Source organism: Leptonotus elevatus, chromosome 14 (genome assembly GCF_054856555.1).
Source record: "Leptonotus elevatus isolate MCC_2025b chromosome 14, RoL_Lele_1.0, whole genome shotgun sequence".
NCBI lineage: Eukaryota > Metazoa > Chordata > Actinopteri > Syngnathiformes > Syngnathidae > Leptonotus > Leptonotus elevatus.
In genome coordinates this window covers 3,427,913-3,451,434 of record NC_141252.1, presented here as the reverse complement: position 1 = coordinate 3,451,434, position 23,522 = coordinate 3,427,913, and the positions used below count along the sequence as shown (strand labels likewise).

The window sequence follows — 23,522 nt, the reverse complement described above, 5'->3', positions numbered from 1 at the left end:
TTTTTAGCACTCCCTGTACTTTAAAAAATAACATCAAAATCTACTTTTCCAAAGTTCTCTTCGGCTCTCGAGTAACATTTTAACATCACTGATTAAAAGAAGTGTGTAATCAAAACAGGTTTCTAAAGAGTTATTTGTTGTCTCCAATGATAAAAAAGGACATCCATCCATCCATCCATCCATTTTCTGTACCGCTTGTCCTCACAAGGGTCGCGGGGGTTGCTGGAGCCTATCCCAGCTGGCTTCGGGCAGTAGGCGGGGTACACCCTGTACTGGTTGCCAGCCAATCGCAGGGCACAACTAAAAAAGGACACTTCACTGTAAATGTTAACAGTCTGTATTACTTACCCCTGGTTCCCTTCAGCTCTCGAGCAACATTTTAGCATCACAGATTGAAAGGATAGTCATGAAAATAGGTTATAAATTGTTTTTTTTGCCCTCCCTGTGATGAAAAAGGCACTTCACTTAATTTAAATATAACATTACATTTTATTTTTCCCAGAATTCTCTTCGGCTCTCAAGTAAAAATGTTACCACCATATATCAAAGAAGTATATTGAAACGTTTATAAAGGTTTCCCCCCCCCCCCCACCCCTCATGATTATAAAAACAAAAACACTTCACTGTGCATGTAACACCTCATTTTATTTATCTCAGGTTCTCTTCAGCTCTCGGGTAATATTTTAGCATCACAACTTAAAAGGGCAACATAATAAACAGTTTAGGAAAGAGTTTCTGGTTTTCCCTCAATGCAGAAAAAGGCACTGCAAATGCTGTATAACATCTGATTCTGATCTGTAACTAGAGTCGCTTGCATCAAGATGCTGAAAAAAAATAATTTTCATTGTACATAATGCAAACTCTCATATCACTTATTGCTAGTTCTCTCCAGCTCTCGGGTATCATCATAAGGTTCGAGCTTAAAGTGAGCCAGCCTGAGCCCATTCGCCATGACTTGAGCACCGGTTCTCTTCAGCGCTCTAGCAAAATTTTAGTCATGCTGCTTAAAACTTTCCAACAAGCAGGAGTTTCAATTATCTCATTGTCCATGGTTCTCTTCCACTCTCGAGCTCAAATTTGAATGTCACAATTTGAACAAAGTCAATCAAATCATATATCAGCTTTTATTTTTGTTCTGTTTTGTTTTCAACGCTTCTACAAACAGCAACTCCGCTACTCTAGCCACATTTTTGAAACGCTGCTTAAAGAAGTCAACTTCTCCATACTTTGAAGCCTTTAACAAGTCTCTTCAAGTTCAAAGGAAGTGTCCGAGGCTCAGACGTCAACAGGGTGCCTCGCCTTCTTCTCACTCTGTAAGGGGGGGGGGAGGGGGGGGGGGGTTACTGGCCCTTCTCATGCTTAAACCAAGCTGGGGATCCCCCTTTTTTCCTCAAAGGAAAAAAAGTGTTTGCACAGCTTTTAAGATGCATAATTCAAGTTTTTAACATCAGAAAAGCTTCTCGGAACGGCTACAGTGGACTAGATTGAAGGCTTCAGACGGTTTTCATATTTGGATTTCAGCATGTTTTGGGGATACTTAGCAAAACAAAACAAAAAAACTCAATGCATGGGCTGAGCGCTTATTGTGTATGCAAAAAAAAAAAAGGTGAGATTTGACAGATTTTATCCATGAATGCAGTTAATCCTAAAACCGTTTAGCAAATCTTTAAATGTCTGCAAAGCATCACACTGCAAATAATATATATACACATAAAAAGTTGTTTATTTATGCATTCCTTTACAAAAGAAATCATAAAACGCTACACTTCAAAATAACTTTTTCCCGTAAACATTCTGTCTAATAATACATTCACTGCTAATTTGCATAAAACTGCATCCAACATCCATAGAGCACCAGATATTCAAAACGCGAGACCTACCACAATGACAAAAATATGAACAGCATTAAAAGAAAAAGTCGCAGATATGTGCAAAGTGATCTTTCATTCGAAGAGAATTTCTAAGTTGCGTGAGTTGAGTTCGTGCGTGCGTAGACTGGAACATCGCCGACGTCACTTGAACGCAGCCAAATGGAGCGAATCGCCCCACAAATCCGTCCAAGCGAGCCTTGAGGCCGCCGGGCAATCAAAGTGCTGGTGGCGGTGAGGCTGCAGGTGCGAGGCCGCAGACGCGGACGCGGGCGGCTGGAGGCCCGGGAAGCCGGCGGCGAGGGCCGGGTAGTCGGCCAGGGGCAAGCGGAGCGTCCTCGGCCGATGCGCGGAGGAGGCGCCGCAGGCGTCCAGCAAGCAGGCGGCGTGGAAGCGCTTGACGTCGCCGAGCAGCAGCGGCACGACCACCCTGCGGAGCAGCGGGGGGGGCAGCAGCATCTCCGGCTGCCGCTGCTCGTCCGCTACCCGGCCCCTCTTCATCTTGTAGCGGTGGTTCTGGAACCAGATCTTGACCTGCGTGGGCGTCAGGCTGAGCAGGCGGGCCAGCTGCTCTCGCTCGGGGCCCGACAGGTAGCGCTGCTGGCGGAAGCGGCGCTCTAGCGCCACCGTCTGCGCCTTGGAGAACAGCACGCGCCGCTTCTTGCTCTTCTTCGCCGCCTCGCGCGGACTCGGAGGCTCGCGGGGTTCGGAAGGCTCGTCCGGCTTGGTGGAGTCCGGAGAGGCCTCCAGGCTGCTGCTGCCGCCGCTGCTGCCGCCGTCGTCCCAGGCTGCGAGGGGAGGGGACGGGGAGTTTTTCATCAGCAACTTGACGTTTAAGTACTGACATCATAAATAAATAAAGGCATGCCATTTATGAAAAAAAAATGAAAAAAGAAAAGTCAATTGTGGAGTGGTCCAATATATACAAATCAACCAAAATCCAAAAGTTTTACAGAAAAAAATAAATCATTTCATAATGATTTAGAAACATTTTTTTTAAAAAGAGTTATGGTAATAAATCAAGCCATATAAAACATTATTGTGATATACCCAACAAAATAATACATAAAATAAATGCATGCATTACTGTGTAATTGCTAAAAAAAAAAAAGTTTTCCAAAACATTTTAAAGGCCTGTCTCTATTCATAATAATTCAAATGATGCGAAATGCTGATATTTAATCAATTATAAAATATGTAAAAAAAAAAAGGATGCATCAAAATTGTCTACCTTGCACAATAAGGATCACTATGATAACACCAACTTTTATTTAGTTGTTAATTTCATTACTATAGGCCTACAGTATAATTAACACAAACATGCAAGTTTCCATCTAAATGCAATCATTCATCCTACAATTAATAATAATAATAATAATATTTTAATGATGATGATGATGATGATTTTACAATGCACTCATCACGCCCAGTGATGCCGTTTGATAATGTCCAAATACTGTCCTGACCTGAACTAACACAAGATTTATTATAGGATTTTCATAAAAATTAGTGGAGAACAAATAATAATGAAGTCGCATTAAAAAAAAAAAAAAAAAAAAAAAATATATATATATATATATATTATACCCTTTGAGAGTGTCATGGAGGGACTCTGCTTTCCAAACTTTTCTTTAGCCGCCACCTCATCCACCCATCACAACTAATTACTGATTCTTTTCTTAACTTTAAAAGACCATCTTGCAAGAATTTATATTTTAATTGTCCATCAAAGTTAGTAAAAACATTTTTGTGTGTGTGTGTGTGTGCTTACAGTATACCTATTTTAAGCCAAGAATGAATTGATTTTAAAAATATCTAAATGAAAAAAACGGACATTTTGGATATTTTGTCAATGCGCTACCATTTTTACATCAAAAAGTGGATATAGAAAAACGACTTTCAACACATCAGAATTTGTGACCAAAAAACGCACCACAGTAAAAACAAGTATTCATTATTATTATTATTAATTATCACAAACGGCCTATACTTTGGAATATGAATTAACATTTCTCTGCACCTCAAACCTTTTTCAGGCAGCATCATCAACATCACAACTAATTCGTGACACTCTTCACTTTAAAAGGGCCAACAAGATTGAACACAATTTTTGATAAAGTTACATACTTTTGAGTTTTTCTTTTAAATATATAATTGGATTTAATTTCATCTGCCCCCTTTTCTAGCATTATCTCTCTAGCCATCCATGCATGCATGCGATATGGTGTAGTATACAAAAAAAAAGGTGCACTCACACATGCAGGAGCTTGGGTCAAAGTCGAGCATCCATGAGGAGTTGGAGACGGAGGAAGATGTGGAGGAAACGGAGGTGAGTGGGGAGGTGGAGGAGGTGGAGGAGGTGGAGGAGAGGGGGGCGAAGTGCGACACATGCGCCGCCGAGAAAGGTGACGAGGACGCGGGCGAAGCTTTCGGGTCGAGCTCGGGCAGGTCCAGGATGCTCCGGACGGAAAAGCTGAACTTTGTGGGCACCGCCATTTTTTTGCGCACACACCCAAAAAAGGAAAAACAGAAAGAAAGAAGAAGAAGAAAAAAAAAAGAGTCCACCTCCAACGTATGTTTGCTCGACGCAAATAAATAATTAGGAGAGGGCAAAAAAAGTAAGCACTTGAGGGGATTCCAACAAGTCCACTTGACGGGCTGCCGCGACAATGTTTACACAAACGCATCCACGCTTATATAGAACAACCCCCGCCGCCTTTTTTTTTGTTGTTTTTTTTTTTTGCCGTGTGAATGTGGCGGCGACGGTGTCACTTGTCGCGGGAGGTGTTGACGAATGAGCGGCGAGGTGGCACAATGCGTGGAGGGAAGCCACAAGTCATCATTAGACGCGTCGCTCGTCCAAACACGTCACGCTAAATTGTCGCCGCCATCAATCACCGTCTTGGGTGGCGAGTGACAACAAGAGCCCCGACGTGCTATTATCACACACACACACACACACACACACAGAATTCCCAGCCTAACAACCCGCTAGCCCCCCCTCTTGCAGCCCAAACAACGTGTCAAGCGTTTGCATACAAAGTGAGCAATTAGCGCACGGAGGCCTCCTGCGTGCGCGTGGTTGAACTCATACGCGGAGGAGACAGGACGTACAGTTTGCATCTGTGTCACGCAATTATGCATTATTGCGTGACGACGGTGACGTCAGGCTCTTTATGATTTGGTTGGATTTCGCGACCCGTTTTGTTGACGTTGTAGGGACACTTTCGGAATAGATGCAAAAAATGTGACGTCACGATGCATCGAAAGGGATTTATTTCCCCCTCTTTTTTTTTTTTAATCTACAGTGACGACTTTAAAGAGGCCTTTCTCACCAAATTTAGGATGATTTACGACGATTGCGGCATGAAAATGGGTATAATACTTACAACTAACAATTTGAAAATATTAGCCTAACCTCGTCCGTCCGTCCGTCCGTCCCTCCATCTATCTATCTATCGAGCTTTCAATCTAGCTAGCTAGCTTGCCATCAATGTCTATACATCCATCCATCCATATAAAATAAAATAAAATGCAGTATTCTCTAATCAAATTGATTGAAATGTAAACATAACAGTAAAGAGTAAGAATATGTAAAAAATAAACGCCATGCAGATGACTTGGCCGTCCGTGTTTAAAACCAAACGCAAGTTTACACACCCCTACAAGGAAAATCTTGAATTGACTCCAATCTGGAATATTTCAATGACAGTGACATTTTAAGGCGTGTTAAATATTATTCACATCACACGTGTAAAAATATCACTTTGGGGAGTGAATGGAATGGAGTGTGTGTGTTTGTGTGTGTGTGTGTGGGGGGGGGGGGGGGGGGGGTCCGATGCAGTGCGGGTCTCCCTTTGAGAGCCATGACAACATGAACAAGCTGGGACTTATCCTGCCAACGTGGCGCACATTGTGGCGCTCATTGGGCGTCAATCAAACCAAAATGGCGACTGCCTGGAACAAATGCTTGAACGGGCCTCGACATCTTCCACCCTTTGTAAGTCACCCCCCAGCAAACCCCCGCCCCAACCTCAGCTGGGACGACCACCCAAGAGGATTTGGGTGGCGGGGCCCACGTGCGCACAACAAAATACCGCAGGCAAGCGCGCGCACGCGCACTCACAACTTGCACGGGAATATAATTGAGGAAAATCTCAAATTTGGGCATTTGAATGGAATGAGCTGGAAGTTTTGAATTTCAATTTGGCAATGAAATGAATCTGTTTTGAGAACATTTGTGGTCATTCTTCACACAATAAATCTAAAAAAAGCTTGAACCTGGTTGAAAAGTTTAAAAATGTATCCTAACTTACCGAGCTGGGTGAAAACATCATGAGGCACGCTTGTTGCAATCTTCCATGGAGAAAGACTTGACCATAAAACATTGTAGGCCTATAATGCATAAAACCTTATACAGTACTGTATAACATTTACATGAGAAAACAGCATATGAATATGGAGACAGGACAGGCCCCTCTAGCTGCGCGCCGTACGTTGATGCTATAAGCTAATGTCGCGCTGTCGTTACCTTCGTCGCCCCTGCCAACATGGCCGCCATGTAGGCACATCTGTTGGCCTGCTCTGGTCTACTGTACACCTGTGAAAACAACGGCAATCGTGACACGGCGCCTCTTACTGGCCAATTGCGGAACTAACAGACTTTGACAAGGACTGTACAAAGGGGAGTCTGTTGGTTCCAACAACAATGCATTATTTATATTATTTCATAAGTAGTTGTTTTTAAAACATTAAACATTTATTATATATATATTGTTTAAATTTTACACTTTTTTTTTTAAACTTTTTACTTCATAAATCTTGATTATTTCAAGATTGTTAGCAAAATCTATATATTTGATTTAAAATCAAAGTAATTTATTTATTTATGTATTTATATTTAATTAAAGAGTTTATAATGACATGACGATTGCAATAATTGTAATACGTGACTATATCGGTGTCATGTGTTTGGCTAAGTAGTACACTTCCTATTCTTCTAAAGTAACATAATAGTATATTTTGAGCACTTTGACGTATTGTTTTCAATGCGTGTATCTTTGCTGCCCTCTACTGGACGCGTTTGAGCACTGAGCTCAGCGCCTCTCACTCAAACTTTGTCATGATGTGTTTACGATTAGCCAGCAGATGGCGCCACCGCATCTCAGACCTGCCCAGACACTACAAGCATACAAAAAGCCCAGTTTGACATGATTATGCATATTAATGAGCTAATTATTCTGTCTCATTATTTACAGAACACATTTGACAATACATTTTTCAGCATATCAATTAAAAGTAAGTATAAGTATTTTTGGAAATGTCACTTATCTTTTTCTTACTTTTTTCAGGCATAATTGAAACTTGTTTTAAGCATGTTTTTTTTTTTTTTGCATTATAGGAAACTGCCAGCGCCTGAAGGTGAATAAAATGAGTGAATAAATAATAGATTCAATGAATGAATTAATGACGAATAAATACATGCATAAATGATTCATAGAAAAAACTAATTGAAAATGTTAAATAAAATAAATACATATACATAAAAAACTAAAATCCAGATATATTAAAACATTTGAAATGTTAAATTATATATGTTTTTTTTAATAACTAAAAAAATCTGAACAAAAGTAACAAAAAATAAAAAAAACATACTTCACAAAAAAAAAAAAAATAATGTAGCAAACGACTACATCCTGTCCAGTGATTGCAGGTTCGGTTATTTTGAAAGGTAATCAGGTCACGTGGTACAAAAGCCATACCCTGCCAACACTTAAAAAAAAGTAGTAGCTACTCATGTCGTCATACGTGTTCAACTCAAGTATGCTTCACTTGCTGTCCCTTTTGTATCGAGGTGTTTCCAAACTGTGGCTCGGGGGCCCAAAAGGCTCAAAATAGGATTTTGAATGATTTGTTTTGCAATATTCAATATTTATCAGAATGTGACAACAAAGCGTCACCTTTGGCTTTCCCTGAGCTACAAAAGTTGCATTGCGAGTCAACATGTAACACGCGTGGCGTAATGCAGGCCAGGTGTCAACATGACCCAATGATGGAGTGTGTGTGCGTGTGTGTGTGTGTGTGTGTGTGTGTGTGTGTGTAACAAGACTGTACATCATCCATAGAGCAGAAAGTTAAAATGGCGACGGTGGTTATTAAGATGCACACGAAGTGTTGCAGTCGGCCGTGCACGCCAGCAAATAAGGTGAGTTATTTTTATTTTTTTTATTAAAGAACAAAATAATTTCATGCCAACAAATGACATAGCCTATTAGGATTGAATATATGCAGTTTAAAACAGAAAAAAAAAGAGAGGAAAAAAAAGAATATTGCTTCTCATAATACATCAATGACCGCTGGCTGGTGATTTTTAAGGATACTCCTCTAATGATATCACAAATACTATTTGAAATTTCTCATATTTATAACAAAACTATGACAGATGTGCACAGCAAGAAAATAAATATTAAATATTAATTAAAACGTGAAATGAACAGTCCTTCTTATTTGAACATTCATCTATAAATATGGAATCCAATTATAAGCAAAGCGTATTTTAAATACACATTGAATTCAACTTAATGATAATATATAACATCAACAAATGTATTAATGATATTACCGATACAAGCAAAACTATTATTAAAGAACTAGTTTGGATATTTATAGTGTATCAAGTAGGATCATTTTTCAGTTGTTGAATACTAATAATAAAACATCGCAATAGAAGGATATGAATTGTGACCACAATACTAATAATAATAATGACATGAATGTATAATAATGCAACTATAAAGCCAGGCGTTTATCTGACTTTTTATGCAAAATGTAAAAGTCTCTCACACGGATAATGATAACTTGTGCAAATAATTTAGTCTTTTTATTTTGTATATTATTATTGAACGTTATTTTCCAGTAGGGGCAACATCATTTATTAATGGAGATGCTAAATGTAAATGTAAAAATACTTTTTTTTTTTACATTGACTATTTATGAACACTGAAGTAAATTGAATTTATTTGTAAAAGTCACTTTTTTTTATTTTTATGCAGCTTGCCAAATTTCATAAAGTAAATAAACAACATGCACGTACCTGCCTGCATTGCCGTGCAGGCCCGTGGGGGCATCCATCCATCCGTCCATCCATCCGTCCATCCATCCGTCCATCCAGAAAGCGTGACGGCCGTGCTGCAGGCGGGAAATCGTGCGTGTCACAAATAATGGCAACAAGCACCAGGATGCGCGCGCACGCGTGGAAGTCAAAGCACAAAAGGACAATAAATGCATATATGAGAAATGTATCAAATGTGGAATTAGGCCGCATGCGCTTGCTCATGTTATTTGTATTAATATCTTTCTGCACTACATTTCCACAACTATTCGAGAGGTTATATATCATTTTGGAGAGGCATAATGTGTGACAAGGACAACACGTTAAAATATCAATAAATGTCATATCAATACAAAAACGCAAACATGAATGAATCAATGATAAAACTTACAGAATAAAATAGGCCTATATAGCATGTTGCTTATTTAAATACGACAACCAAATTCTGAATTTATTTATTTATTTATGTGATCTATTACAAAAATACTGAAAATACTAAATAATTGACATATACACACACTACGATGCATATTAAATATATTATATTATAGTAATTATCCCCAAAATAATTGAAAATCAAAATAAAAGGTGAGAACAAAAACATTCTACAGAATATGTCCAAATGTGTATTATGCTCATCGCTTGAGACCAACATTGCATTATAATAACTGTAATTGCATTTACAGACCCCAAAATATTTTGTCTGCTTTTTTGTTTTTTAACCAAACCGAAAAGTCATTTTAAGCCAACCGATCCGATTATCCTCCGTGACACGCTCGTTATGAAAATCGATCATGTGACATAATAATGAGATCACGTTTCACGCTCGTTTCCGGGTCACTTTTTTTTTTTTTTTTGTATTGGCGCGCGTGTGACTTAACGCGTTTGTTTGCAAAGGAAAATGGGTCGTTTTTGTTTGGCTTATTTGGTTCATTTAACACAATTTTTTTTTAAATAAAATACAATTTAAATAAACGTGAAGAGAATTGCGCGCTTGTGTGTGCGTGGAACAAGGCCTGCATGCATGTGAAATCTTCGCGCACCTGCAGATACTTATTTTGCATCAAATCGAAAGCACTATGGCGGCAGATGATATGCAAACATGCATATGCATAATTAATTTGCATGCGCGTGTCATGTCAAAGTGTCCAAATCGCACGTGGACGCACAAAAAAGTAACACGAGAGCGGAGTTGTGTGTTTTTTCCGTGGCATTTTAAACAGCGAAATTTGGATTTTTCAAGTGCAATTTTTCTTGGGGGTGGGGGGGGGGTGATGGGGGGGGGGCGTGCATGTGGCCACTAGTGTACTATCAGTCTCAATAACAAACACATTGGCGGTGACATGCAGTCAGAGTGATGGTTGAGGATGGTTTGGGTGGGGGGCGGGGGGGGCGAGGGGGGGGGGGGGTCAAGTGTCAAGTCAAACTCCGCCACCAATAGCAGCGCGCCTTCCTATCTTTAAGCCAATCACATGGCGAGCACGCATGCGCAGGTCCAACCTCCGAGTTGTGCGGAGCGGATTGAAAAGTAAAAAAGCTGCTGGGAGCGTCGCGTCTTCCCCAAACGCGTCCGAGCTTCGCGTCTGCCTCGCCGAGCCTCACTCGCCCGTCCGTCTTCTTTGGAAAGCTTGGTGGTCGTAGGGGGGGGCTGCCGGAGAGGAGCGGAGAGGAGAGGAGAGCAGGCTGGTGGTTGCGGTGGTGGTGGTGGTGGTGGGGGGGCCCGGAGGGGGGGTGGGGAGGAAGGAGGAAGGATTAAGCCAGGATTGAGTTGTTTTGGACACGCTGGACGGGGAGCAGGAGCCACGCAGTAGCAGCAGGGCCCTGCAGCAGCAGCAGCAGCAGCAGCAGCAGCAGCAGCAAGCGGACGCCGCCGTGTTCCTGCTTTGCGGCTTCAACGCCAGCATGGGTGAGTCGCAACTCGCGAGCGAGCGAGCAACAAACTCAGCGGGAGCGAGTGCAGCGGGAAAGACGTGATTGTGGTGGGCTGGCTGGGGGGGGGGGGGGGGGCGCTGGGAAGTTGCAGGCATGCAGCTAAGTTTCATACCATTGCTGCTGATGTTTCGGCACGATACGTTAAAAAATGCTCCATTCGATTTCAAAGTGTTTATGATCGTGACGTCATTCTGCGCGATGGAATTCTTACTTCGCCGTCCGTATGGGTGACATCATTATGGAAGATGTAAGAAAAAAAAGTTATATAAAAAAAAAAAAATCGAGGCATAACATTATGCGCTTCATTCTCAGCATGGAACCATTTGTACTGATTTTTCCATGATCCATACTCGTCAAAATGTCTTTTTACACATTAGCGTACACTCAAATCTCAGCATGTCAAATCTGTGTACAAATAAAGAGCACGTCTCAGCATGCGCGACGGATGCACCAAAATTCAAATAAATGATAGCGTTCTCACACACAAGTCTCGGCATTAAGCGTCAAGAGGCAATCGCGTCCGCCTAAGAAGGAGTTTTAGCATGCATGTTGCGTGTCTGTCTCAATGAATATATTTGCACACGCTTGAGTTTCAGCATTAAGCGAAAAGACAAGAGGCACGCCTGCGATGACACAAATAAAATAAAATAAAAAACACTCGGCAAGTATGATGCATTGAAAAATCATTATTAATATTCTCAGCATTATGTGCGCTAATACAATTTTATGCCGACCTTGCTTTCGAAACGCAAGTCTCAGCATGCAAAGATCTTGTTAATTTGCAATCAGGTAAATTCTTTATGCATTAAAGCTGTTATTTTCTGCACTCAGCACACACACACACACACACACATACTTGTACCTTGCTTTATAGACACACCCAAAGCAGTGAGCGTGGAGGTACGTTCTACCTATAATCCTTATGTTGGTGTTAAGTGTTCTTTACTTGAGTCTCAGCATTGTGCGCGCACAGCTATGCAAATGATGCGTTTGATAGAGCTTATGTCTCAGCATTAGGCGTGTCTACAATGGTCATTTATAAATTTTTTTGCTGCTGCTCTTTAATCTCAACATCATGCAAAAAATAAATAAAAAAATACAATTTATGATTGATTTGCATTTTTTACACACAAGTCTCAGCATGATGTGAAGCATGAAGGAAATCTAGAAAGCAAAGAATATATAATGCAAATTTTGATACATTAGAGTTCCGGCATGACAACACAACATGCAAACGGTACCAATAAAAAGTACTTCAGATGGGACGCCCGAGTTTCAGCATTGCACAAGAAACTAATATTTAACCTGAGCTTCAGCATGATGCATGAAAGTGCAGCATATCCACACGATCGGATGCATTTGATACACTTGATATTCAGCACGACACATCCGAGTGTATATGACTATTATTTTTATTTTTATTGCTCAGCATTTACGCTTAGAGCAGAATTCAGCAACCATAGTTGGACTTACCTTTAACTGACTCTCAGCATAATGCGTATGGCACTAATATTTGATATTTACTACATTTGAGTCTTAGCACTGATGCTACAAAGTGCGGCACAGTAATTATGCTTGCGTTTCAGCATAAGGCAAGCATACCTGTGAACATTTTTACATGTTTAATACAATTGATCCACGCTCATTGATCTGCTTGAGTCTCGGCACCAGGAAGGAGGACGCATGTGGAACGCAGACATGCAGTTTGAGACCCTCGAGTCTCAGCATGATGCATGCAAGTGAAGCATGACAATCAAACAGACTGCATTTGGGATTCAGCATGATGACGAACGACAGACACGCGCGAGAGGTTCATATATGCTGCACGCATGAGTCGCACGAGTGTGGCATAATGACCACCATAACGTTTGGTTTTCAGCATGATGTGTGAAAATAAATGAAATCTGGGCTTACCTTTTGATCTGCTTGAGTCTCTCAGCATCAACATGCACTCATCTATAAGACAAAAACATTTGTTTTGAGTGATTTACTAGCTCGAGTCTGCATGATGGATGCACGCAAACGTGACAAGAACCGAGTATAAATTTGACACGCTGGGGAAAAATACAAATAAATGCAATATATTCTTAGTTGACTGGAGTCAGCAGACAATATTGGACTCAATTTGATCCACTCGAAGTCGCTTTGGAGGGCATGAAAAGAGCGCGTCCGCTTCCGTGCATTGCGCCCCCGCAACGACGTAACTTGCTCTTGTAAGGTTCAGAAACGGGTACAATTGAAGTTAATTTGTTGAAATATATATATTTACATATACACTTATGTTTATAGAATTATTATTATTTACACGTTTCCACATTTTTCTTATCTACAAGTAGCTAAATGAGCGTGTTGAATCTGCTGTTCTTGACCTCAAGTTTGCTCGCTCCTGATTGGTTAGTGTTGGTCAGCTGACAGGCAGTCCGGAAGACGAGTCAACAGCGTCGTTCCAGAACAAATCCGTCTCCATCAATCATCTTCTCTATCAAGAGCGTTCCGCTAAGCACCTCCGAACCCTCGCGTTGACACTCTCTCCTCTCCTCTTCCAGAACCGGCCTTCGGCGAGGTGAACCAGCTGGGCGGCGTGTTCGTCAACGGCCGGCCGCTGCCCAACGCCATCCGGCTGCGCATCGTGGAGCTGGCGCAGCTCGGCATCCGGCCGTGCGACATCAGCCGGCAGCTGCGCGTGTCGCACGGCTGCGTCAGCAAGATCCTGGCGCGCTACAACGAGACCGGCTCCATCCTGCCGGGCGCCATCGGCGGCAGCAAGCCCCGCGTCACCACGCCCACCGTGGTCAAGCACATACGGACGTACAAGCAGCGCGACCCGGGCATTTTCGCCTGGGAGATCCGCGACCGGCTGCTGGCCGACGGCGTGTGCGACAAGTTCAACCTGCCGTCCGTCAGCTCCATCAGCCGCATCCTGCGCAACAAGATCGGCGGCCTGCAGGCCCACCAGGGCCCCTACGAGTCGGCCAAGCTGCAGCAGGCGCATGCGCAGTCGCACCCGCACGCGCACCCGGCGCCGCAGACCGCCGCCGCCGGGCTGCCCTACAACCACTTGTACTCGTACCCGGGCTCCAAAGTGGCCACGCCGCCCGGCATGCCCGCGCTCCCCGGACACATGCACGCCATGCACCGGATTTGGCCCTCGTCGCACTCGGTCACGGACATTCTGGGGATCCGGTCCATTACCGAGCAGCAAAGTAAGCTGCCTGCAAGTGTGTGTGAGTGAGTGAGTGTGTTTCTCTAATCGGCTTTTCTTTTTCAGCTTGCTGCCGACATTGGGCTTATTTCATGCTTTAAAAAGTGTGGTTATCATTTTTTGGGGGCTGCGTCATGCGTGCGTGAAAGCGCACGAATCCAAATCCTAAAAAGCTGCCATCGCTTTTTCTGGAAAGATGGGAAACACGATCCAGAGTAAATCAATACTAATACTCAATGTCAACACGAGATTTCGTTTGCACTTGGCTGGGGTTGCTCCCAAGGAGGCGGGAGAGGGGAGTGTTGTCAGGCCCGCTGTCAGGCGTCCTGTCGCGGGTCGGTTCGGAGCTGAAACCCGGAGCTGAGGCCCACGCCAGGAATTTGCGGCAGAAGATGAATTTGCGCGTGCAATTTCAGCAGATGTGTGACGCTTTGAGATAATACATCTCGAGGAGGAGTTTGAATAATCATTTTCAAAAGTGACATAAAAAATAAGTGTCTGTTTTGTAGAATTTAAACCGTGAGGATTTTTAGGACACACATTTTACGACCGTTTTTTTTTGGGGGGGGGGGCGTAAAACGAGTATTAAGACGAGCTGCTGACGTCACATTGTATTCCCCACCAAGTTAGTGAGATTTGTTAAAATGCACTTAACAAGGACAATTTCAATTTAGAATCCTAAAATAAATACGTACAGAAATAGGCGCTTAATCAATAATTATTAAATACAAATAAATAATTCACAATTACAAGAAATTAATTGCGCAGCTATTGTGTGTAAATTATATTTTATTCATATTGACTTGTCAATTATAAATGTTTTGGTAAATTATATTTTATTCATATTGACTTGTCAATTATAAATGTTTTGGTAACCTATATTTCATTTCGCATTTTTGAAATAAAAACAAACACACATTTGCTATATAAAAAATGAATCTGACGTGTTTTTTCCCCATCTGTAACACGAGAAAAAAAGGTTATAGACAAAATAAAAAATGAAGTAGTCCAAATCTAAATAAATATAGACTTGATGATGGAAACAAACTTTTTTTTTTTGACGTTGCAGTAGAAAAATAAATATTGTGCAAACAACTCACGTTTTAAGAAAAAAAATACAGTACTGTAATCAAAAGTGCTGTTGACTTGACGTGGTTTGAGTCACTAATCAGATTGAATGTTGTACAAAATAATTTCCCTATTTTGCATTGCTTGATATGACGCTTAGTCTGATTTTCAAAATAAGCAAATCCTTTTTAAATTTGAGAAGACAGCTTTGACTGACAAGGTGCGACTTGTCTTGTCTATAGAATGAATACACACACTATAAATCGCTCGCACACACACACGCACACGCACACGCACACACTTGTCGTTTGGGAAACATGATTTTATATTTTCAAGACAAATGAAAGGATGTTTTAAATCGTCCAAAGCAGACATAATCTTCCGCATTACAAACAAGCTCAAGTGTGGTGACGTATGGATTTCGTGATTTATCAATTTTCCTTCGATGTAATACATGTATTTTTTTAATTAAATGAGAATGCATTTTTAAAATTAAATACAAAATAGTAAATGCTACACAATTTTCTAAAATATTTATTGTTTCGATCATTTTATCCTTGTAGCCTATACAGGGAAGTGTGTGTGTGTTTATGAAATAATTTTATATAAGTGTGAATTAAAATAAAACTGAACAACATGGCTACATGAAAAAAGGTAGACATTTGCATGGCCTAAATAAAATAATTTATTACCCCGCAAAAAAAAAAAGAAGAAAAAAAATAACTTTCGAATGTGAACGATTACGTCAAATGTGACTAAAGGAAGAAGACAAGAAATCGAAAAGTGACTGAAAATGTAATTGCAAAATTAAAAACTATGTGCGTAAAATGAGTTTATATGACCAATAAGAATTTATTTTTAAAAAAGTGATCTGCATGTGCAACGGCTAATGAAAATGTGAGGGGAAAAAAAAACAATCAAGTATGATTAAAATGGGTTAAAACAACAAAGCAGTCTGAATTTTTATATTTGGATCAAATGTGACCCCCCCCCCCCCCCACCACCAAACGATACAAAACAAAACAAAAACAAATATTAAAATTGTGATGTACAGCAGATTACGGCATTGCAAATGTTGACGTGACTTCAGGCCATAAAAGTGTCATTCACTTTTCGAATGAAATGCTATTTTTGATCCGAGTCCTATTAGTTTGGCGCACGTGCGGCCTGATTTGAATGAACGAGGCCTTATTGGGTGACGTCACCCTTCACAATTTTGACAGGACGCAGCCACAGGCGCAAACATGAATAAAAGCGATCATTTGTCAGAGACATTTTTAATCAAATAGTACGTTGTCAGGCAGGGAGGGGAGATTTCCAGTCCATAAATAAATGTTGCCGACTGACCCCCCCCCCCCCCCACCCCACACACACACACACACAGGGCCTCATCACGCTCTAAACTCAACAAGTCTGTTCATGCCTGCCTCGATGCCACACAGCTCATTCTTGATCATATTTCATAACCCCCACCCACCCCCAGCCAAAATAATCCACGAAATCAATAAGCGACTCATGCACGTGCGATTTTTATTGCACTTAATGCGTCCCAGGACATAATAAAACGATGACTTGTGTTTCTTTGAGTTACTTCCAGTTGAAATGTAATAATAACCGGACACAACATTAGGGACACCTGCAAGCCTGCAATGACATTCGAGACCAGCGCCGGCCGTATAATTTTTTTTATTTTTTACTTTTGCCGGCGTTTATTATTTGATTTGAAAGTTCCAGCGATGTGAAACCATGCCAGGTCATATTGAGGGCTCTTCCTGTGCATTTCGGCTCCATCAAGTGGGCAAATAAGGTGGAAAAAAATATTTCAAATAAGTCATTTAATTTGATCAACCGGGGACAATATTACAAACGCTTATAACGAGACCTGCATAAAAATGTATTGGTTTTTACACTTGCCGACGGTTATCATTAGACTTGAACCTCGCACCGATGTATAACCAAGCCAGGTCACACAAAGAGGATGTTCCTTATCATTCGGGGCGAGGTAGAAATCACCCAAAATATTGGAAACAAGCTTTTAGCATGATGTAAATGCCAAGTATACAGGAAACAATTGCGCGGCAACATTCAGCGCCATTTTGAGTCCTGTGACAAAATACGATGCAAAGATTAGAAACGTTTAGATTTGTATTTATTTATCGATAAAGAAGAATTATGAATATTAGAGTTTTAACGTTTTCAACTCTTTCACTCAAGTCCAAAGTAAAGTACAGACTCTGAAATGTATTTCACCACAGACACAAAAAAAAAATCGACTTCCACAACTGCAAACTGGCGCAAAGAGCAAATAAATGAGATTTTTGACCTGAAGTTTAATTTGCGTTTAGAATTTTCCTAACAAAGTACAAACATGCTACTCTGCGTATTGAGTTTGTACTTTAGTTGAGTATTTACGTTTCTGATTGTTTTCTTCAATTTGTACTTTTTGCTTCTTTGCCAAAATAGGCTACCGATACTTTTTTAAATAGTGATAAAAACCAGGACAGCAAAAGGAAAAAAATGGAGGCAAATGCGTTGTGGCTTGTGCCAGCCTAAAAACCAACAGCTTCTGACATTCAAAAATTCTGTCTAATCTGATACCCCCCCCCCCCCAAAAAAAACCCCAACAACAAACAAACAAAAACGAAACACATACGAGATATGTCGGAAAGGATTCAAATCTTGTCACGAAAGATACATTTGAAATCTAAACTACAAGTTTTCGCTTTGGAAGGAGTTACCCTCAAGTGTAATGGACCAGTCTGGAAGGATTCTTTATGTTGTTCCCGACTCCAAAACGAGCTCCGTTGAGCTTGAGAAAGAGGGAAGCAAAAAACACATGGGTCGGCCATGTTCTTCTCAGGCAGGAACTGTCAGATGCTCAGGGTATTGTGAGCCGATGCGTTGTCCTGGTGACAACTCTCCCTCTTCTCACGCACTGAACAAAGCAAATGGCGCAGGATCTCATTTCACGTCAGTTGACATGAAAAAATTATTTCTAATTTTGTATTGAAGTACATTTCAGTCTATACTTTTAAAAACTTTTAAAGGATTTTGCCACCTCTCATGTGAGATGAAAAACCTAAAAAGTCTACAAATGTTGAAAATTATAAAAATATAGACTTCTTTGCATCATTTGTTGTCAAAACTTCAGCCTAGCCCCGAAATGGCGCCGAATCAGGGCGAGAACGACTTCCTCATTTGACAGTTACATCACAGGCAAAGCTTGTGTGTAATAGTTTGGTGATTTCTGCTGGCCCCGATTTATTAGGAACAGCCCCTAGATGAGACCTGGCGCGGTTGTATGTTGCCGAGACGACCGAGCGCAAAAATAACCGCTGGCAAATGTAAAAATGGACATATTTCTCATCAGGTTCTCATTACGCGTGCAGGTGTTTCCGTTGACTGTGGCCGCAGTTCGAACATGAGTTAAATCTTTTTTTAAATTATTTTTTAAATAAAATATCTGTACTTCTACTTACGTATAGAGAATAAGTACCTTTGCTGAGTTGTGCAGGCCTACCACAACATACATGGAAAATCAGCTTACTTAGCAAAGCCGCCATTTTGTGTCTGCCGGAGCATTTCATTGGATTTAACGGAGCTTCTTCTTTTCTTTTTTTTTTTTACTTTCTTTTGTCACCCACTCGAACAGACGCCGAGTGGCTCGCCCACAGCGAGCAGCTGTGTCACAGCACCCAGCATCCCGGCCTCCCGGCGGCCCACCACCCGAGCGTCAGCCTCCACGGGGTACAGCGGCACCACGTCGGCCTCTGTGACCGCACACACATGGCGGCCGCCGCCGCCGCCGCGGCCGCCGGCCAATGGCAGCTGTGACGGCGGGCTGTCGGACTCGCAAGGCCGCAACGTCGTCCACCCGGCGGCCATGACATCCGCGATGACTATTTTTCTTAAATGAAGGACTACGGGATTTAATTTTTGCCTTTTTTTAAATGTAATTGTTGAACTTCCGACGTGGCCGCGAACGCACCACGGAATACGACGCGACAGGTGGACCTTAAGATGCATTCCACGCGCATGCGCAGAACTTCTATCGCCGTTCCAACTCGAAAAGGGGGAAATGTTGCATTCAGGGTTCTTTATAATAATGGCATTTTCTACTTTTATATGATTTACGTATCTTCTTAAGGCATTGATTCCCAACCTTTTGGCCAAGATTACTTAACAGCAAATGGAGAAGATCAAGACCTTCTAGCAAAGATATATATTTGATTAAATAATAGAATTGTCAATTCATTCTGTCGACCTTATGTTTAACACCTTCCAATTGCGTTACAATTTTAACAAATGTCATAACAAGTGCATGCCCAAGTTAATGATTTACCGTCTGCCGTCCTTTCCATCACTATACTTCACTGGCATAGATAGTGAAATGGGATTATTTCCCACAGCACGCGAATGTGCCACGGTACACTGGTTGGGAATCACTGTATTAACGGAGCAAAAAGAAAACAGAAACATCTAGCACCCCCGTTGTTTTTATTTGTTATTATTTATTAGAATAAAAGGTACGTAGAATGAAGTGCAATTAATCGTCACTTGGCGTATGTACGTTCGTTGTTGGCGGAATTCTCAGCAGTGACAATTGACACATGATGTTGCACAATGAAATTGAATGTATCTGATTAAATTGTTTGGCTGTTTTGGACCTTTAAAATTTGGCACGTTATTGTGAAGACAAAAAGCTAAAGTGAGATCAATGAGGACGGGAAACACATTGTTTTAGGCAAAACAAACTTTTGCATACATTTTTTTTTGTTTACTGTAAATTTTTCAAAACTTTACTTTGGTAACACATTTTTTTTTATTGGTAACGAGTGTTTCTACATGGTACTGTATATAAACTATACAAAATGTTTTTTATTTTTCAAATATTTTTGGTTATAATAATTTAATTTGTAAAATCGTATTTAGTGCACATGAATCCCTTAAATAATTTGGATTCCTAGGAGTTACATTTGGTTTATTTAAAGTACCGTAATTATGTATCTGTAGTTGTGCATACTTAGCACAATATTCAATTTTATGTTGAAGGCAATAGCGGATTCATCAAATACATTTTATTTTGAAGGGGAAAAGATATGCTACATGGCTTTGTCATTTTTGGAAATTTGCTTTGAAGAGGAGACGCTAGAAATGAGGCAGAGGGTTACAATTTTTTTTTTTTTTTTTACATTTTTATTTTGAAGAATATATATATATATATATATATATATATATATATATATATATACACACACACACACACACACACACACACACATCTTATTTTGATGGGGAGGAAACAGAAATAGAATATTTATTATTTTCTTCATTAGTCAAGACATCACAAAAAAACAAGCAAGTACAATTTACCATTTAGTTTGAAAGATTAACGTTGCATTCAGGTGCATGCAAAATGCAGTAAATCTGAGCACCGGGAGTCCTTCAAACTCATTCGACACATGAGCTACATGCAAAACCTCAAAAAAGATGCAAAACCCCTTTGGAGGGACACTTAGTGGGAAGGCGTCAAGTGTCATAAATAATCCCACAAGGCATGTTGAAACAGGAAGTGGGGGAGGGGGTGATGAATATTTTAGAAAAAAAAACACGCTCACCTGTTGCTGACTTTACCTGCCGGAGAGATTTTTTGTTGCGGCATAAACAGACGGCTGGCGGCTGCCACAGTGTCAACAGTCGGATTTGACTTGGAAAGCGCTCGTCCCCGCATGCAGTGGTCACGGACCGTTGCTTCAGGCTTCGGAAAAGGGGGTGGTGGTGGTGGTGGGGTGGGGGGGGGGTCAATATTTGGCCTCATCGTAAAGAGCAGTGTTGAAAATGATCCATGGGTAAGGCTTCTTTTTGTCTTTCAACCCTACATCGTTGCCCAGACATTCAGTCTAAAGACGGGAGATTGTTGTCACGTTACTTGCCAGAAATTCCTTCAATGTCACCGTCAGCCTCTTGACGGCGTTCCTGAGCAGTTTCCTTCTCGTCTTTGCAACTATTTTGGAGGTTACCTTCTGTCTTCACTGGGTGCCATGTTATGTTTTATTATTTTGTACCACTTCCTGACTGATACCCTTGAACAATCAGGTCCTTCTAATGCTGTGGAAACGCTCTGCAGGGCATAAGACTAGAAAAAAAGCAGCCTACTAGAACATCTGAACTTCATTTGGGGTTAATCAAAGGCACTTAAGTGCGATTTAGTGCAACATTTTCAGCTATGAGGGTGTGCACAGTTATGCAACTACATTTCAGTTTTCAATTTTTTTCAATTGTTACAGTTGCATTTCTTTGCCCAAATGGTACTTTTTATTTTTTATTATTATTTTTTAGTTGTTGGGGGATATATACGGAAGAGGATTAGGGCCAATGAAGAGAAGAAAAAAAAAGAAGTTTGGCAGGATTCTCACTTCATTCTCAGAATTCTGACTTTGAAGTGAGAAGAATAGTAGCACTAATAAAGTCGGAATTTTGAGATTAAAGTGAGAATCCTGCCAAACTTTTTTTTCTCACTTTTTTCCCCCCACTGGCCCTAATCCTCTTCCGTATATAACCACAACAAAAAAAATAAAAAATAAAAAAATAAAAGTACCATTTGGGCAAAGAACTGCAACTAACAACAACAATTGAAAAAAGAAAGATTAAAACCAGTGAGAATTCTGAGAAAAAAAGTGAGAATCCTGCCAAACTCCCCCCCCCCCCCCCCCACTGGCCCGAATCCTCTTCCGTAGTTTATAGGTCACATCAATGGAGGAAAAAAAAATGGAAATGATTTATCGAACTTTTAAATCTTGTCAGATTTATGCCTCCTTGGCATGCATGCAAACTATAAACATACGATAATAACTATATGAACTTTTCCTATGTTGGGCACCATTTTGCACACTTACCAGTTGAAACCAGTTAAAGGGGAAGTCAACCCAAATTTGTCCTTTAAAAAATGTGCGAAGCAGCCCCGCTAGTCCAAACAGGGTATTTATTCTAATGAATATTTCCTATGTGGAAGACGAGTCAGGTATAAAAATCCAGCAGTTTTTATCCATGTCAGGGGATTTTGCCACATGCTGTCGACTTCAAATAACATCACAGTTGCTCAGGGCGTATAACGACCAATCATGGCTCAGCTTCACAAAACAGGTGAGCCGGTAAAAGTTTGAAAAGGAGAAAGTCAGTCCAGCTGCGGCTTAACCAGTCGGGTGGTCTCCGGTGGAGCACAACGTGACATGATCGCAAACAAAATGTCCGCCCACTGGCTGCCAGCTATTTGCCTCAATACGCCGCACGTATGAATGATATTAATGGTTAAAAGCGCACGCGTGCGCCAAAGGCTGTCAAGCGAGCACGATTGAAATATTGCGGAGACAGCGGATGAGGCGTGGAGAAGGAAAGGTGTGAGATTTACGGCGGGAGGAAGGTGCGCGGGGAATTCGGATGTCTCGGAAACAAACGAACGGCGCCCAATGGCGAAGACGACGGGCTACGATGTCATCAGTCGCCCCCCCCCCAGGGCCGCATCCCAATGTCAGGGGCCGTTCAAATTGCTGCCGGCGCCAAGAAACAAGTATTCATTTAAATGGTGCAAAATTTCTGGCACCATGACTCTATTCGTCAACCATTTCATATGACAAGGGCCCGACCGATATAGATTTTTTTGAGACTGATAACCGATTAATCAATCAATTAATTAAAAACATTATAGAATAACTTCTTACAACAGTAAAGATATGAATTACCGGCAGACCATTTGACTGTTTTATAATATTTTGTCCTTTGGTATTTTTTCAACTTTACAACACAGACAAAAAACTGCCGATTGGTTATAATGTAAAAAAAAAAAAGACAAAAAAAAAAAGACAAAAAATTGACCCTATTTTTATCGGCCGATTTGATCTCGTGATGATAGTTAAAAAAAAAAAAAAAGATGAGGATAGAAGGAAACTGAAAAAGATGCAATCACATGTTTTTGTCCAATTTAAAAAACATTAAGGTAAATTTGCAATAAACGACAAAGTTCCTTTAGGAGTTCAAATTTTTAAAATAATATAAAAGTTGGATTTGAGGTGGCGAATAAAAATGTTGCACATCTTTAACTGTTGAACCAACCAGTTTTGTTGATTTCTAATTATTTTTTGGAGTTATGTAATTTGTAAAACGACATTCACATTGATGCCGTCTTTGTTGATTCTTTTTTCGTGTTGCTTGTCTTGCTGTACCACCACCAACAACCCCAAAATGGGAGCTACTTAACATTTCATGGGGGAAAAAAAACAAACATGCAACAACAAAGCCAACCATGTGAAAAAAAAAGTGCTCCAAACACACCCAAGTGATCGAA

At 40.9% G+C, this 23,522-nt stretch overlaps 2 protein-coding genes and 1 long non-coding RNA gene across 3 annotated transcripts; 1 reads left to right on the top strand and 2 right to left on the bottom strand.

Moving 5' to 3' along the window:
• Positions 1-1,701: 1,701 nt before the first annotated feature.
• On the bottom strand, positions 1,702-5,696 carry nkx2-9 (NK2 homeobox 9). Its single transcript, XM_086095461.1, has 2 exons — positions 4,124-5,696; positions 1,702-2,656 (listed from the first exon to the last, which is right to left on the bottom strand). The coding sequence occupies exons 1-2, from the start codon at positions 4,362-4,364 to the stop codon at positions 2,013-2,015; spliced, it is 885 nt and encodes a 294-aa protein (XP_085951587.1). The 5' UTR covers positions 4,365-5,696; the 3' UTR covers positions 1,702-2,012.
• Positions 5,697-9,030: 3,334 nt separating this feature from the next.
• On the bottom strand, positions 9,031-13,408 carry LOC147162591 (uncharacterized). The gene is made up of 3 exons (XR_015097153.1): positions 13,281-13,408; positions 12,826-12,867; positions 9,031-9,056 (listed from the first exon to the last, which is right to left on the bottom strand). It is a non-coding gene; the product is annotated as an uncharacterized LOC147162591 (long non-coding RNA).
• Positions 10,733-20,163, top strand: pax9 (paired box 9). Its single transcript, XM_086095462.1, has 3 exons — positions 10,733-10,885; positions 13,458-14,114; positions 18,834-20,163. The coding sequence occupies exons 1-3, from the start codon at positions 10,882-10,884 to the stop codon at positions 19,013-19,015; spliced, it is 843 nt and encodes a 280-aa protein (XP_085951588.1). The 5' UTR covers positions 10,733-10,881; the 3' UTR covers positions 19,016-20,163.
• Positions 20,164-23,522: the final 3,359 nt, after the last annotated feature.

What these genes read in the sequence shown, in the direction of transcription:
- nkx2-9 (XM_086095461.1), bottom strand. Translation starts at nt 4,364, where the DNA reads ATGGCGGTGCCCACAAAGTTCAGCTTTTCCGTCCGGAGCATCCTGGAC. An exon ending in TGACCCAAGCTCCTGCATGT is followed by an intron (nt 2,657 to 4,123) that starts GTGAGTGCACCT and finishes CTCCCCTCGCAG; the next exon opens with CCTGGGACGACGGCGGCAGC.
- pax9 (XM_086095462.1), top strand. An exon ending in GTCCATTACCGAGCAGCAAA is followed by an intron (nt 14,115 to 18,833) that starts GTAAGCTGCCTG and finishes CCACTCGAACAG; the next exon opens with ACGCCGAGTGGCTCGCCCAC.